The sequence below is a fragment of the Bombus vosnesenskii genome, unplaced genomic scaffold (genome assembly GCF_011952255.1).
Source record: "Bombus vosnesenskii isolate JDL3184/JDL3185 unplaced genomic scaffold, Bvos_JDL3184-5_v1.1 scf7180000013294, whole genome shotgun sequence".
NCBI classification, from domain to species: Eukaryota; Metazoa; Arthropoda; class Insecta; order Hymenoptera; family Apidae; genus Bombus; species Bombus vosnesenskii.
This window is the reverse complement of record NW_022882945.1, coordinates 4,160,564-4,177,045: the sequence shown is the minus strand read 5'-3', so window position 1 is coordinate 4,177,045 and position 16,482 is coordinate 4,160,564. Positions and strand designations below refer to the sequence as shown.

Genomic DNA, 16,482 nt, shown 5'->3' with positions numbered 1-16,482 from the left:
TACTAGCACCGGTTGCTATTAAGTGCAGTTTAATGTGTTTTGGAAATTTTGGAAATCTTTACCCGTAAAACATCTTCCTTGGTCAGCTATTACCCGGCAGGGATTGCCGAATAAAACTATAGCGGACTTAAGTGCTGTAATGGTGTTAAGGGAATCTAGTTTACGGGTATGATGCAGATATACAAATTTTGTAAAAGCGTCGACCAAAACAATGACATACTCCTTCGAGTCACTCCTACCGCTTAGTTTGCCCGTTATGTCCATATGAACCGTATGCCAAGGTATGCTGGTCTTAGGTATAGGATGTAATTCGGCTTGTATTTTACCTGAAACTCGACATATTTGCCTTTGAAACTCGACAAGTATGACAGTTCTCTACGAATTTACGAATATACTTCGCCATTCGTTCGAACCAGTAATACTCGTACAGTTTCTCAAGCGTTTTATTCCAACCTAAGTGCATAATGGACTGGTGCACATGGTTAATAACGGACCACCTAAAACCTCTTGGGACAATGGGCGAGCAGAGAGTTCTGCCTTTTCTCTGTATTTTACGATGGAGGGTACCGGACCGTGATTCATACGTATTCGCGACATCTTCCGCGAGCTCTTCGTTCTGCAATTTATTGACGATCTCAGAAATTTGTGGGTCGTGACGTTGTTCCGCTAGTAACCAATCGTCAGAGATCGTACGATGATCCAAGTCTACGGGATTCCGCGAAAAGAAGTCTACGTGGGCCATTCGTCTGCCTTCCCGATATATAATGTCAAAGGTAAAAGTTTGTAGGTAAGCCCACCACCTATAAACCCTGTCATTTAAATGTACCTTATTACTGGATGCCTTCAAGGAATTGCAATCAGTGACAAGAAATTCTCGTCCGTGTAGATAATGGAAATGCTTGATGGCGTTTACAACTGCTAACGTCTATAGTTCATAGGAATGATACCTAGATTCCGCAGGGCTAGTTCTTTTGCTGTAATATTCCACTACTCTGTTTTTACCTTCAACCTTATGCATTAAAATAGCCCCATATCCCTCAGAACTAACGTCAGTATGTAGCTCTATCGGATAATTGGGGTCAAATATCATTAACTCCAGCGCGTCGGTCAGAACGGAGATTACCTTTTGCCTTATTTTTTCATATCTATCCGTCCAAGTTATGTTTTTATTGCCGGAAGTAAGTGCATACAAGGGTTTCATTACCTGTGAGAATTTAGGGACGAATTTTCGGAAGTAAGAGGCTAAATCTATGAATTGCCTGAGCTGTGTGACGGTCGGTGGCGCAGGTAAAGTACTCAAGGCGTGTATTTTACCCGGGTTGGGACGAACTTCTCCGTCATGAATTACATATCCCAAATAGAGTACCGATGTCTTTAGAAAAGAACATTTTGAAAAGTTAAAAGAGAATCCGGTTTTTGCGACGGTATCTAATCGGTGTACAATCTTTCTATGGCCTGATCTGTCGAGTCGGCAATAATTAGGACCGTAATAATCATCCAAGTAAACAACAACGTATGAATACGCGAGGTCGCCTAAGGCATTGAGAATGGTCCTCTGAAAAACGGACGGTGCATTTTTCAATCCGAACGGCATTGTTATGTACTCGTATTGTCCGTCGGGTGTAACGAACGCTGTATACTCCGTCGAATTAGGATGAATGGGAATTTAATGAACTAATGAAATATCTCGCCTTTTGCAATCTCGCGATTTGATCCGCGATAAGGGGTAGGGGATACCTATCCGCGATCGTATCTTTGTTTAACGCTCGAAAATCTACACACAGTCTATCTGAGCCGTCCTTTTTCTTCACGAGTAACATAGGGCTCGCAAATGGTGAACTATTAGGCCTTATGATTTTTGCTCTAATTAGTTCGCTTACGGAAAGCCGTAATAAATGAATCTTTAAAATTTTGGAAAATAGAAATCAATCAAGAAAGCTTGTTTTATTAGAGAGCTATTCGGATTTTCCTAATGGGCGCATACCCGCTTTCTCCGTGTTTTAAGTGCGCCTAATAAACCCAAGGACCTCTCTAAAAACCGACTGTGTTTCGAGAATATTTTTAAGCTTTAGAAATTCTTCCAGACAAACGGATTGAAGACACATGGCGAAACAATACAGGGAAGTGAGAGTTATGGTGGGTCCTTAGGTTTATTGAGAGTCGAACTGACGTTACGCAGGCCGGTTGTTGTCCGGTCGCGCGGGCTGGCTGCAGATGTTTTAGGCGGCGTAACAATAGGTTTATATACAACATATTTACACACAATTTATTAGTTTCATATTGTATTAGATCGTATCATTGCAGTCTTTTACTTCTGAATGGTAGGTGCAGACTGATTGGATGATTTGGAATCTCGCATAGAAGCGCTACGTCTTCGCTTTAGTTCTTCTTGACGTCTATTCTTAGCTTCCTTTTGTCGTTGTGCTAACAGCTTCGCATACTCTGCTGCTTGTTGCTTGCGAGCCAAGCAACGCCTCCTCTTTAGAGCCAGTCTATGCCTCTTTCTCTATATAAACATATTTTTATTTTATCATAAACTCCTTACTTTTGGAAAATTTTAACTGAAACAAAACAACAATACGATATAAATACATATATGTACAAACCTGGAGTGTAAGTGGGGTAATAAGACGTTGAATTTTGGGGGCTTTCGACCGCTGTGGTTTGCCCTCTTTTTGAATTGGTCGTTTCACAACGAATCGACGGACATCATCTTCCTTGGATAAATTAAATAGCTTGCGAATTTTGCTCGCCCTCTTGGGTCCTAAACGGCGAGGTACTTCCTTGTCAGTTAAATCCGGGATATCCTGTAAGAATTTAATCAACTTATACATTAAATGCTTCTTAGCATTAAAAATGTTCTTTAACATGTTCACGTGGGCGCTGCTTTTTGTATTTCTCGCCGTGGGACAGCGCTCATATGGATTATTATTTGAAGGCCACATGCAGTTTATAGATAGCTATTATACGAGTGTCCCTTTGGTTGAAGAACATTTGCAGAAAAAAACATTTATTTGTGATACTGTAAAAATAAACAAAAAATTTCTACCGCCACAGGCGATACAAAAACAAAAACGGGATCACATTGTGAGTTTTGAAAATCGTAGCAGAGTTAAATTTTTTAAATGGACTGACAAAAGACCAGTTTATATGTTTACTACTTCCAAGAATCACATGTGTACAATTATTCAAGGAAAAAATGACGAACTAAAGCCTAATGATTTTTTTTATAATAATACAAAAAAGGGTGATGACTTATCCTATCAAATGACATCGTATTATAGTTGTTTACGGAAAACGGTTAAATAGTACAAAAAAATTATTATACAATTAATGTGAGGGACTTGCCTCATAATTTTGTGGTACATATATCAAAGACGATGTAATAAAGATATTAATATTTTGCAATTTAGAGAAAAAAATTATTGTTCATCTTTGATCAATAATCACCACATTGCAGAAATGGCTATTGAAAAGCAAATACCTTCACAAAATGTTCACATTTTCTCCATTCACATAAAGGGTTTGTAAGAAAGTCAAGAAAAAGATATAAGGAATGTTACAAATGCTTATATAAAAAAAACATTAGATTAGAGACTATGTCACGAAAAAAAACTAAAAAAGTAACGATATATTGCAATCGCTGTGAGAGCCAGCTAGCACTTTGTTTGAAATGCTTTTAAAAATTGCATAGAAATATATAAACAATTAAGTTAAGTTTATAATATTGAATTGCTGTGTTTACTATCGAATTTTTCTTTTATATGTTTATAATATTAAGATGAAATAAAATAAATCCTACTTCTTTTTTATTTAATAGGCGTTAAATTTCCGTTTAAATTTTCAAATATTTCAAATGGCGACTTTTTCTAGTTACTAAACGAACTACATTTTCAGTGGTACACACCACCTGATGGAACATCCAAATGTGGGACAGGTGCACGCCGCCTGATGTGAAACTCGAGCGCGAGCCACCGGTGGTACGCGCCGGCGTAAACGTCTTAATAACTTAACTCACTGATCATTACAGTCATAGATATGTTGACTTTTAGTGTATCGCTTGTACACTGAGAAAAAGTGTAAATTATATAACACAGTCTCCCAAATCAACACGATAGTTAATCTTCCATGTTTACGATAGTATCGTAAGATAATAAGTCAATTCTAAGATACACCCTGAAACATGGATTATAGATAGAAAGTACAGTCAAATTAATACCTTTTCTCCTTTTTTGACAATGACAAGAGCAAGTACTGAAAGGTTGGAATCGACGATGCATCCACGGACAGATTTACGTTTGCGCTCACCATCACGTCTAGGTCTGTAGCATGAATGTCCTTTTGAGAGCAGTAAACGTACGCGCCCTAGATACAGGAATTTTTAAAAAATTAAAATCAATGCATTGTACCAAATCTATAAAATTCATAAACACATGAAGTTGTTACAAACGAAATTAAAATAGAAAATGCTTGTGTTACCATTAGTCAGAACACCCTGTTTCATAGGAAATCCTTGTTTATCATTGCCGCCTGAGATACGAACGACATATCCTTTCCATTCGTTACCAAGAGCATCAGCCTCTACTTCTGCGCCCATACGCTTTTCATAAAAAATTCTCAGCTTATGCTCATCGGAGATTTCAAACAGTTTCTGACATCCTGTTGCAGGATATGATACGTTCAACTAGAAAACACATAAATATCATACAGAATATACAAAGATTTAACAGCCTTTGTCAGTTTATTCAACGTACATAATCAAATAAAAAATGTTCTATATACATAGCTGCATAAAGCTTTATTAAAAAGTTAGAACAAAAATCCAAATTACAGGGGGAGTAGATATATCACTTTGTAATAAGACTTCAATTGACTTATATTTATAAAGCATATTTTCCTTGATAATAGCCATAAAATATATTCACAAAGGTCGGCCGTTTATACTTGTACAGTGACATATAAGTTAAACGTCTAAGACATTTTAATGAGGTTATGCTTACTTTCATAGTATATTAATGAAAATTGTAAATTTTAATGCTCTGAAGAAAATTTAAGTTATTCCTCGTTAGAATATGACTTGCTTAATGTTTATAATGTCAAAATTAAATAAAATGAGTCATATTTCAAAATTGGTTAAGTATACAGATAAACGAATGTTTCATAAATTATATATATCTAAAATTATTTATAGTATTTCAATAGATAAATTTTTATAGTAACTGTTTGTAATATTTGCTAGATTCTGAAATTATTACTGGATGCGTACCTTCATTTCGACAAGTCTGAAACAGCACTACGAGCTACAAACAGAAAGATGGGATGTCGCATTAACGGACACTGCGTGCGTACTGTAAGTGCGTTAACCGGATATCCGGTTTAAGTCCAATGAAATATTAAAGTGAAAATAACAATAAACAAACTCTGTACAAATCTGTAAACAAATCGTATTAATATTTATGTTTATATAGTAATTACTTAAAACTTAATTTTTTAATGTTAAATTAGTTCATCAACGAATTATATTTCTCTAACAGACAGATGTGATGAAAATTAATAACATTTTTTTTAAATATTTAAAACCACTAATGTGTACGTACATTACATAGAAAATATATAAATACAAGAAAAAACGTTATTGTTTCTTTATTTTTAAAAGATAAGTAAATATCCAAATATTTTATCAAAAGTATTATTTATATTGTTGTCTATTAGAAAGAACTAGGTTTTTAGTTCTGGGATAGTTCTTTGGAAAAATTGGAATTTTTGCTTGAGTACATGAGTAAATAACATTATTATAATAGATTGATCGTATATGACGATATATGAATAATGGATAAATAAATCGGGAGTAGAATCGCGTTTTACGCGTAATAAGCTGGTTTACACTATGGCAATAACTGACATTTTGTAGAAAGAGAAAGAATAGCGATAAGTTGTTTTTATTAATGTATTTTCAGTCCTATTCATACATATGATTATAATATGATTAAATCATTATTTTGTACTTCATTAAAATTTTAAATTATATCATCAACAATATTTACAGTAAATAGGGAAATTAAAAATTAAATTCATAATAGACTTTTCATTGATCAATCAATGATAACATCAACAAAATTGTTACTTAGTGTACAAATAATGAGGTTATGTAGATTATGCTTATATATATAGTGTCTATCCAACGAGATGAGACAGTAAACGTAAATATTATTTGACTGCTACAGCTGCAATATACAGATTAAACATACTTAATCTACAATCTACATATGTATCTCCGTATATATTATTTGAAATGGAAGAGTTAGATTCATTACAGAATATCAAATAGAATATGGAATATATTGTGATGTCTTTATATAAAAAATGTATGTAAAATTAAAACAAGAAGTATCAGACAAGATTACTTTGCTGTAAACATGGGGTAAAAAATTCTATCGCATTTAATAAACTTAGAATCTGCTAGATCTAAATTTTAGTATAATGTTAAGAAATTAAATTCGATACTCGTCTTAAATTAAGAATAATATTAAAGTAACTGTTGATGTTGCTAAACACTATAATTAGGCTTAAATCATTTCAGAATCTTTAAAAATTACTAATTAATTAAAATGATAAGCCTCTATCTTACGTATATGCTGTATAAATTTAAATGAGTATAATAGTGAGTAAATGAATATTACGAATATGGAACATATAAGTGAGGTCAACAAAGTATTACAACATATTTATACACAATTTATTAGTTTCATATTGTATGAGATCGTATCATTGCAGTCTTTTACTTTTGAATGGTAGGTGCAGACTGATTGGATGATTTGGAATCTCGCATAGAAGCGCTACGTCTTCGCTTTAGTTCTTCTTGACGTCTATTCTTAGCTTCCTTTTGCCGTTGTGCTAACAGCTTCGCATACTCTGCTGCTTGTTGCTTGCGAGCCAAGCAACGCCTCCTCTTTAGAGCCAGTCTATGCCTCTTTCTCTATATAAACATATTTTTATTTTATCATAAACTCCTTACTTTTGGAAAATTTTAACTGAAACAAAACAACAATACGATATAAATACATATATGTACAAACCTGGAGTGTAAGTGGGGTAATAAGACGTTGAATTTTAGGGGCTTTCGACCGCTGTGGTTTGCCCTCTTTTTGAATTGGTCGTTTCACAACGAATCGACGGACATCATCTTCCTTGGATAAATTAAATAGCTTGCGAATTTTGCTCGCCCTCTTGGGTCCTAAACGGCGAGGTACTTCCTTGTCAGTTAAATCCGGGATATCCTGTAAGAATTTAATCAACTTATACATTAAATGCTTCGCTGTACACTGAGAAAAAGTGTAAATTATATAACACAGTCTCCCAAGTCAACACGATAGTTAATCTTCTATGTTTACGATAGTATCGTAAGATAATAAGTCAATTCTAAGATATACCCTGAAACATGAATTATAGAAAGTACAGACAAATTAATACCTTTTCTCCTTTTTTGACAATGACGAGAGCAAGTACTGACAGGTTGGAATCGACGATGCATCCACGAACAGATTTACGTTTACGCTCACCATCACGTCTAGGTCTGTAGCATGAATGTCCTTTTGAGAGCAGTAAACGTACGCGCCCTAGATACAGGAATTTTTAAAAAATTAAAATCAATGCATTGTACCAAATCTATAAAATTCATAAACACATGAAGTTGTTACAAACGAAATTAAAATAGAAAATGCTTGTGTTACCATTAGTCAGAACACCCTGTTTCATAGGAAATCCTTGTTTATCATTGCCGCCTGAGATACGAACGACATATCCTTTCCATTCGTTACCAAGAGCATCAGCCTCTACTTCTGCGCCCATACGCTTTTCATAAAAAATTCTCAGCTTATGCTCATCGGAGATTTCAAACAGTTTCTGACATCCTGTTGCAGGATATGATACGTTCAACTAGAAAACACATAAATATCATACAGAATATGCAAAGATTTAACAGCCTTTGTCAGTTTATTCAACGTACATAATCAAATAAAAAATGTTCTATATACATAGCTGCATAAAGCTTTATTAAAAAGTTAGAACAAAAATCCAAATTACAAGGGGAATTGTAAGAAACTCGTGATTACTATGCTATAAAATAACAGTAGATATATCACTTTGTAATAAGACTTCAATTGACTTATATTTATAAAGCATATTTTCCTTGATAATAGCCATAAAATATATTCACAAAGGTCGGCCGTTTATACTTGTACAGTGACATATAAGTTAAACGTCTAAGACATTTTAATGAGGTTATGCTTACTTTCATAGTATATTAATGAAAATTGTAAATTTTAATGTTTCATATGAAGAAAATTTAGCTGCTTGCCTTATGACTTAAGTTCCAATAGTGCGTGCCATAAGCAACAACAAGGTTGGTCAAATGTCGAACCATTTCACAATTTGACTGAGTATTCGAAATTGTGCAAATGGTTCATGTCTTTTTGTAAATGCATGTGTAAGGCACAATTAATTTTATTTTGCAGGATGTTTGATAAATAAATACTACCAACTGATCATTGGACAAGCAAGATTTATTATCTTGAAGTCAATAATAAATCAATAATATTTTTATTACAATTCCTAAAGAAACATATATTTTAAATTATGAATGTCTTAATAAAATTTATAAAAATTTAATAATCTTCAGTTGTGTGGTATCTTTCAAAGCATATTGGTACATGTAATGCAACTTTACATCTTTTGCATTCCCACGTTGTTTCACTACGTTTTTTATGTTTTGTGCAAACTTTACAGGCTCTTGATGGCTTTGATTTCGATGGTGTTGGATCTATATGCTTGGGAAAATGACCCCAATGTTTCCCGTGCAGTCTCTCTGGTAAATCTCCATTCGATAATCGTCCTTTTCGTTTATACTCTGGTAATGGTATATTTTTTAGTAATGATTGGGCTATTTCAATTCTATATTCAGCATAAGTCTGTTTTTTGTTAGTATCTATTTTGTTGAATAAAATGTACGAGTTAAACAGAGCAATATCAAAGAGGTAAAAGAAAACTTTTCGGTATCCTTTCATACATTTCCTCATCACAGGGAAGCACGCTAGCATTCGGTCTTGCCGGTCAATTCCAATCATTCCTTTATTGTACTCAATGACACATCTTGGTTTTGAAGTACAATTGAATTGATTTTTTTCTGCTTCAGTCATTTCTGCTGTTTCGTGTTTTGAAGAAAGAATATAAATGTCTCGTATATCCTTCCATTTTAATGCCAGTATTCCATTGCAGCTTCTTATTATATATTCACCCTTTTTTAATTTTACTTTACAAAAATCTTTTGGCATATTATTTCTGTTCGAGTGCACTGTTCCAACAACATTAGTTTTACTGTTAATTAAAGTTTTAAACAGTTTTGGAGAACAATTGTTTAAATATAAAGTATGTCCTTTATGTAATATTGACTGTGATAGCTCTTTGACAATACTTTCAGATGCACTGTCACCAGAATTTATTTTATCACTACCAGTGTATATTTTAAAATCATAGCAATAACCTGATTTTGACTCACATAATTTATAAAATTTTACACCAAACCCTTCTGACGGATTAAATTGTTTGTAGGATAAATGTCCCTTATATTTCATCAATGATTCATCGATAGTAATGTTCTCTTGCATTGTATATACTTCTTTAAATCTTTGATTCAAAAAATTTATTACAGGTTTTATTTTACATAATTTATCTGTATTGTTAACTGAATTGTTATCTGAAAAATGCAAACATCTAGTTATTTGCAGAAATCTTTTGAATGGCATTGTTTTTCTGAAAATTGGAGTTTCTATAACTGCTTTCTTAGACCAATTCATTTGAATTGTTGGTTTTTTAACTTCAGTCATTATTATACATAGTGCAAAATATATTTTGATTTCACCACTGTCTACGGGAAACCAAGTTTTATCTATTTTTAGTCTTTTATTTTCATTGTTCATTATTTGGTTTGCGTATTGATTCGTCTCCGTGACAATATTTTCCCAAAATATATTATCAAATATTATATTAAAAAAATCTAATTCTTTTTTGTTTTCACCTAACTGACTCAAAATTGCCACTTTTATGCCAGGAATCTCTGTATAGTTCCAGATTTTTGGATCATTAGTTTCTTCTTTCCAAATCCATAGCTCTGATTGTTGATGATTACTGCGGTCTTCATCGTCGGTATCATCTTCAATAATCAGTCGCTTACAACGTTTTCGTACAGGAAGTGAAATATCACTACTGTCACTATCACTATTTAAAGTATCTATCAAATCACTTTTTGCAATGCTAGCTGAATTTTCAATGTCCTCAACAACGCTTAATATTCTTTTTGAAGACATTTTTGAGGGTACCTTTCTAATATTTTTTAAGAAAATATATCTGCATGTCCGAATGCGGCCAAGAAAATTAGTAAGTATTTGTCGCGTGTAGCCCGAAGAACGTACCACGTCTCTCACACGTATTATTTACTTTTGGTCCGAATGACTTACCATGTCTCTCACACGTATTATTTATATTTGGCCTGATCGACGTACCATGTCTCTCACACGATATCGTAGGATAAGGGGTTAAGTATTCTACATTTGGATATGACTTGCTTGATGCTATTTATGTTGAAGATAAATAAAATAAGTCATATTTTAAAATTGGTTAAGTATACAGATAAACGAATGTTTCATAAATTATATATATCTAAAATTATTTATAGCATTTCAATATATAAATTTTTATAGTAACTGTTTGTAATATTTGTTAGATTTTGAAATTATTATTAGATACGTACTTTCATTGTAACAAGTATCAAGCAATGCAGCGAGCTATAAACAGAAAGACCATATATCGCACAAGCGGACACTGACTGCGTAGTAGAGTGCGTACACCGGATATCCGGTTTAAGTCCAATGAAATTTTAAAGTGAAAATAGCAATAAACAAACTCCTTATAAATCTGTAAACAAATCATATTAATATTTATGTTTTCATAGAAAATATAACTTAAATTTTTAGTAGTAAATTAATTCACCAACGAATTACATTTCTCTGACAAACAGATATGAAGAAAATTAATAACATTTCTTTCAAATATTTAAAATCACTAATGTGTATGTAGATATTTTATTATATAGAAAATATATAAATGCAAGAAGAAACATTATTGTTTCTTTATCTTTAGAAGATAAGTAAATATTGAAATATATTCTATCAAAAGTATTATTTATACTGTTGTCTATTAGAAAGAACTAGTTTTTAGTTCTGGGATAGTTCTTTGCAAAAATTGGAATTTTTGCTTAAGTACATGAATAAATAACATTATCATAATAGGTTGATCATATCTTATGACGATATATGAATAATGGATAAGTAAATCTAGATTAGAATCGAGTTTTATGTGTAATAAGGTGGTTTACACTATAACAATAACTGTCATTTTGTAGAAAGAGACGAGAGCAGGAGGGGGGCAGCGTTCTGAAATGCCGACTTGCGGGCGTGTGTGACATTTTGATGTAGAGTGTCTTTGATGATTTTCGTCATGTATTGATTTAATACATAGATATTTCCGAAAAAAGTTAAGTTTAGTTGATCTTTTCAGAGGAAAACAAATAATAATGAGCTATTTGAATTTAATGTAAAACATTGAATATATTAATTTTTTGTAGGAAGATGGATGTCGCAGTGATAGAAGTCCTTCAACAAGCGGGTAGTCAGGATCCCACTATTTTAAAACCAGCTGAACAAACTCTAAAACAATGGGAAACTGAAAGGGGATTCTACACTGCGTTATATGTAAGTTGCATAAATAAATGTAAAATAAATTTGATTAGATTGTAAGGAGGCAAAAATTTATTCTTGATCATTTTTATTTTAACTAGCATATATAAGCATATACTATTTGCTTATGTATGTAATATTATTTTAGGTTATTTATTTTCATTACTAACGAAAGTCTAATTATTATATTGTAAGTAAAATATTAATAATTATTTCAGAATGTGTTTTCTAATCATTCCTTGAGTATCAATATTAGATGGATGGCTATTTTATGTTTCAAAAATGGTGTTGATAAATATTGGAGAAAGAATGCTCCAAAGTAAGTATTATTTAACGCAATCAAATTTGACTAATAGTATTAACATTTTAATGTAAATTAATAATTAAATAACATGCATTATTACTACAGTGGAATTGCAGATGACGAAAAGGAATTTCTTAGACTACGTTTAATAGTAAACTTTGAAGAACCTGTAAATCAGTTAGCTATCCAATTGGCAGCTCTCATTGCTAAAATTGCAAGGTAATTGATATTGATTAAATAATTTGTGTTTATTTTTCTCTCTGATTCATAAAATAAGTTAAATGAAATAATGTTGCGCAGATATGATTGGCCTAGAGAATGGCGCTCATTAATTCCAACCTTATTGGATGTTATAAGAGGACAAAATCCTTTGGCCCAGCATCGGGCACTGTTAATATTACATCATGTTGTTAAGTGTTTAGCCTCTAAACGTTTAGTTCCTGACAGACGACTCTTCCAAGAATTAACCAGTAGTGTGTTCAGTTTTATTCTGAATGTGTGGAATACTTACACAGAATCTTTTCTTATAATGGCATCAAATGGAGCAGACACAAATCAGATACAGGAAGCTTTGGAAAAAGCATTGCTTCTATTGAGAATTCTTAGAACACTTATTGTAAATGGGTTTAATAAGCCTTCAGAATCTCATGATGCTATGTCATTCTTAGAAATTGTTTTTGAACGTGCAAGAACTTGTCTTGAATGTCGTTAGTATATTTCTCCTCTGATACTATCCTTAATATCAGTTATATATTTGTCTCTTTTAATAATGATTTTTATATAATTTTAGGAAAAACATTAATTTCAAGAGGTATACAGATGGAAGTATGCGATAAATTTATAATTCATTTAACTAAAGTATTAATAGGAGTATTAGAAATGCATCCATTTTGTTATGTAGAACTAATACCAACATCATTAGAATTTTCTGTTTTTTATTGTTTTACTGAAGCTGGTCAAGCCCTAGCTTTTGAAAGATTTGTTATACAGTGTTTAAATTTAATGAAAGGCATTTTATTATCTACATACTATAAACCAGCTAAAGTTCTTAAAGGTATATATGATGGATAATGGTATTTTGTAAATTTATGGGTGTGATTTATTAAGCTTGAAAATTTGTTAATACAGATACGAAAAATCCGTTAACGTTGAGAGCAAATCAATTGAGACAAGAATTTTTTACACCTGAAACATTAGCAGAAATTTGTTCAAGGCTCGTAACACATTATTTTCTTCTAACACCTGCTGAATTGGAATTATGGGATACAGATCCAGAAAGTTTTGGTAAATATTTGTATACATACATACATATATGAATATATATATATGTACATACAATGTTTTATATTTTTTATTTATACTGTTTTCAGTTGTCGATGATGGCGGTGAATCATGGAAATATAGTTTAAGGGTAAATATTGTATAGCCGACTATTTGCAAATATTTATAAATGAATTATAATTGTAAAATTATACATTTTTATTTACTTTATAATTAATATTTTATTTTCTTTAGCCTTGTACGGAGTGTCTGTTTGTAGTAATTTTCCATCATTTTGGAGAAGTTCTTGTACCAGTTTTAGTTGAATTAATGCAAAGACATCATCAACCAGTTGACCCGAATAATTTGCATGCTATTCTAGTAAAAGATGCAGTATATAATGCAGTTGGTTTGGCTGCATTTGATTTATATGATGAGGTGAGAACAAAATATCACAAAATAATCAGTGTAATCAGTCAGTCATCCAGTTTATCATGCTTCTATTTATTAGGTAAATTTTGATCAATGGTTTTCAACTACCTTAAAAGAAGAGTTGAAAATTCGAAGTAACAATTATAGAATTATTAGAAGACGAGTATGTTGGCTTATTGGGCGCTGGACAAGTAAGTAAAGTGCAGCTTTTTAAACAAGTAGGATTTATTATGTAATCATTTTGTATTGTAACAAAATTGCAGCTGTTAAGTTAAGTACAGAGTTAAGACCAGAATTATACAAACTTATGGTTGAAGTTTTGAGTCCTGAAGAAGATCTGGGTGTTCGTTTAGCAGCAAGCGATGCTTTAAAACTTGCGATAGATGATTTTCAATTTAATCCAGAAGAATTCTCGCCATATTTAGAACCAGCATTCTCTTTGTTATTTTCGCTCCTAAAAGAAGTAAAAGAATGTGATACCAAGGTATATATATATACATATATATACTGTTATATGTTACTTTCAAAATATTGTTGTAGTTCACAAAAACATATTTTAAATAATTTTCAGATGTATGTATTATACGTATTATCATTTATGATTGAACGTGCTGGTAGTGAAATAAACCCACTTGTTGGAGCCCTCAGTTCATATTTGCCAGCACTTTGGCAAGAATGTGAAGAACATAATATGTTAAGATGTGCTATAATTTCAACACTTGTACATCTGGAAAAGGTACATTTTTCTTTATATTGTTTAATGAATTGAACTATATTAATATAAATCAAATTATTGACCTTGATATTGATAAATCAAATATATAACTCAATGATTTTATTGAAAATTTTAAATAATAGATAACATTTGAATTATTTTTTAGGCTTTAGGTTCTGAAAGCGTCCTTATAGAACCACTAGTAGTAGGTGTTATTGCATTAAGTTGTGACGTCAATCAAAATTGTCACGTTTATTTGTTAGAAGATGGCTTGCAATTATGGTTAGCTTTACTGCAAAATGCAGCTGCGCCAACATTAGCTATAATGGAACTGGCTAAAAATTTGCCTGCTGTATTAGGTTAGTAAATAATTCTATTTGATAATGATTCTTATAAGCATCCAGAAAACTTGATGCTCTTTATATTTTTCAGAAAAATCATTTGAACATTTAAAATTATGTTTGTATATAGTTCAAGCATATGTAATATTAAGTCCCCAAGAATTTTTAAGTCAAAGAGGAGCGATTATAATCGAAACACTTAGGTCACTTTTAGGAGATTTGAACTCGGAAGGAGTTGTAATGATAATGACAGTGTTTGAACTATGTTTATGTGCTTCACCTCGGCAAGGTGCAGAACTTATTAAACCTGTTTTAATAACTATATTTGAGTGAGTATAGTTGCTTCAGTATGTTATATCAAGTTATACACATTAATATTTATTTGAATTTTGATAGAAATATGTATAAGGAAGAAGAAGTTACAATGACGATGACTATGTATTTATCTATTGTGGCAAGAGTTTTATGGTTTTACAAAGATATTTTTATACAGGTATTAACATTTCATATATTGTATTTATGTATTTGTCAATTTGTTAATATAATTTGTGTAAGCATTAAAATAATCGTTTAGGTAATAAGCGAATTAACCAGAAAAATGGGTGGAAACGAAGTTAGAGAAGAAGTTGTATTGGGAGAAATAATACGTATATGGGTTAATCGAATGCCATATATTCCTCTACTAGAAAGACGTAAATTATTAGCTCTTGCACTTTGTTCACTTCTTGGACCTGACAGTCCTCCCTGCGTTCTTCATTATTTTCCACTAATAATATCTAATATCGTCGGAACTCTCAATGACATCACCAAACTTGACGACATAAGATGTGAAAATATTGGATATGCCATTGAGTACGTAGAAATTATTCACACAATACATATAATTGCAATAAAAAATCATACTGCTATAAAAGTTAGCATTTTTACTTATTTTAGATCTTTGTCAATTAGTGGGCAGTCTAGTCCATCTCAGCATGATGATGAAGAATATGGAAATAAACACGAACAGCGAAAAAGGAGACTTGATTTTAGTGATCCTTTGCCTAGTATATCTTTGAAAGATACATTACAAAATCAGGTAAAGAGATAGTTCACTTTTAGTTACAATTATGTACCTATTATATGCCAGAAACCTCCTAATTCAATTATGTATTTGTTATATATTAAAAATCTTTGTTTTTATTTCAGTTACTTACTTTACGCAGATTAATTGGAGATAACCAGTTCAATCAATTGATGTTAACCCTTCATCCAGAAATTGATAAAGAACTTAAACTTTACGTATCTTTATGAAAAAGGAGAAAGTCTAATTGAAAGAGAAGAAAAACAAAATATTATGTTAAACGCCCACTACGTGTAAAAAAAAGCTTTACGGCGCTCTATTATAAAACGGCACTATTTTATTGTATTATATTAGCTGTTTCACTGTACTAATAATGTTGATAATAAAAGACTTGACATTTCAAAATTCTATCTTATTCATTTGTTTAAAGTATATATATATATATATATAAGTTCTAATAATTGAAGTGTTCCCGCAATAAGGTAATGCCATACCTAAATTGTATTTATTACAAGGGAAAGAAAGGCTTTCATATACAAATAGTTGTTTGATTTTGAACTGATTTACTCAAATTATTA

The 16,482-nt window shown here is 31.7% G+C and overlaps 4 protein-coding genes across 9 annotated transcripts; 1 reads left to right on the top strand and 3 right to left on the bottom strand.

The window, feature by feature from the left end:
• Positions 1-2,239: 2,239 nt before the first annotated feature.
• On the bottom strand, positions 2,240-5,360 carry LOC117232997 (40S ribosomal protein S6-like). Of its 2 annotated transcripts, none has more exons than XM_033492828.1 (5): positions 5,267-5,360; positions 4,480-4,684; positions 4,220-4,365; positions 2,607-2,807; positions 2,240-2,506 (listed from the first exon to the last, which is right to left on the bottom strand). In XM_033492828.1, the coding sequence occupies exons 1-5, from the start codon at positions 5,270-5,272 to the stop codon at positions 2,309-2,311; spliced, it is 756 nt and encodes a 251-aa protein (XP_033348719.1). In that variant the 5' UTR covers positions 5,273-5,360; the 3' UTR covers positions 2,240-2,308. The 2 variants fall into 2 exon arrangements, with proteins under 2 accessions (XP_033348719.1, XP_033348720.1); XM_033492829.1 differs by lacking the exon at positions 5,267-5,360 and adding an exon at positions 5,001-5,021.
• A 1,352-nt stretch (positions 5,361-6,712) lies between these two features.
• Positions 6,713-10,948, bottom strand: LOC117233069 (40S ribosomal protein S6-like). 3 transcript variants are annotated; one of them, XM_033493007.1, is made up of 5 exons: positions 10,805-10,948; positions 7,731-7,935; positions 7,471-7,616; positions 7,077-7,277; positions 6,713-6,976 (listed from the first exon to the last, which is right to left on the bottom strand). In XM_033493007.1, exons 1-5 carry the CDS (start codon positions 10,808-10,810, stop codon positions 6,779-6,781), a joined length of 756 nt encoding a protein of 251 aa, XP_033348898.1. In that variant the 5' UTR covers positions 10,811-10,948; the 3' UTR covers positions 6,713-6,778. The 3 variants fall into 3 exon arrangements, with proteins under 3 accessions (XP_033348898.1, XP_033348897.1, XP_033348899.1); XM_033493006.1 differs by lacking the exon at positions 10,805-10,948 and adding an exon at positions 8,357-8,437; XM_033493008.1 differs by lacking the exon at positions 10,805-10,948 and adding an exon at positions 8,291-8,311.
• Positions 8,795-10,798, bottom strand: LOC117233068 (piggyBac transposable element-derived protein 4-like). The gene is made up of 3 exons (XM_033493005.1): positions 9,579-10,798; positions 9,198-9,349; positions 8,795-9,124 (listed from the first exon to the last, which is right to left on the bottom strand). Exons 1-2 carry the CDS (start codon positions 10,359-10,361, stop codon positions 9,305-9,307), a joined length of 828 nt encoding a protein of 275 aa, XP_033348896.1. The 5' UTR covers positions 10,362-10,798; the 3' UTR covers positions 8,795-9,124; positions 9,198-9,304.
• Positions 10,949-11,436: 488 nt separating the features above from the next.
• Positions 11,437-16,309, top strand: LOC117233065 (importin-11). 3 transcript variants are annotated; one of them, XM_033492986.1, is made up of 18 exons: positions 11,437-11,586; positions 11,678-11,804; positions 12,008-12,108; positions 12,199-12,312; positions 12,394-12,800; positions 12,884-13,147; positions 13,222-13,377; positions 13,464-13,504; positions 13,609-13,791; positions 13,865-13,976; positions 14,049-14,269; positions 14,357-14,521; positions 14,667-14,859; positions 14,933-15,170; positions 15,238-15,334; positions 15,416-15,693; positions 15,778-15,919; positions 16,030-16,309. In XM_033492986.1, the coding sequence occupies exons 2-18, from the start codon at positions 11,682-11,684 to the stop codon at positions 16,132-16,134; spliced, it is 2,940 nt and encodes a 979-aa protein (XP_033348877.1). In that variant the 5' UTR covers positions 11,437-11,586; positions 11,678-11,681; the 3' UTR covers positions 16,135-16,309. The 3 variants fall into 3 exon arrangements, with proteins under 3 accessions (XP_033348877.1, XP_033348879.1, XP_033348878.1); XM_033492988.1 differs by lacking the exon at positions 11,437-11,586 and having other exon boundaries at positions 12,210-12,312; XM_033492987.1 differs by lacking the exon at positions 11,437-11,586 and having other exon boundaries at positions 11,682-11,804; positions 15,793-15,919.
• The last annotated feature ends 173 nt before the right edge of the window (positions 16,310-16,482 follow it).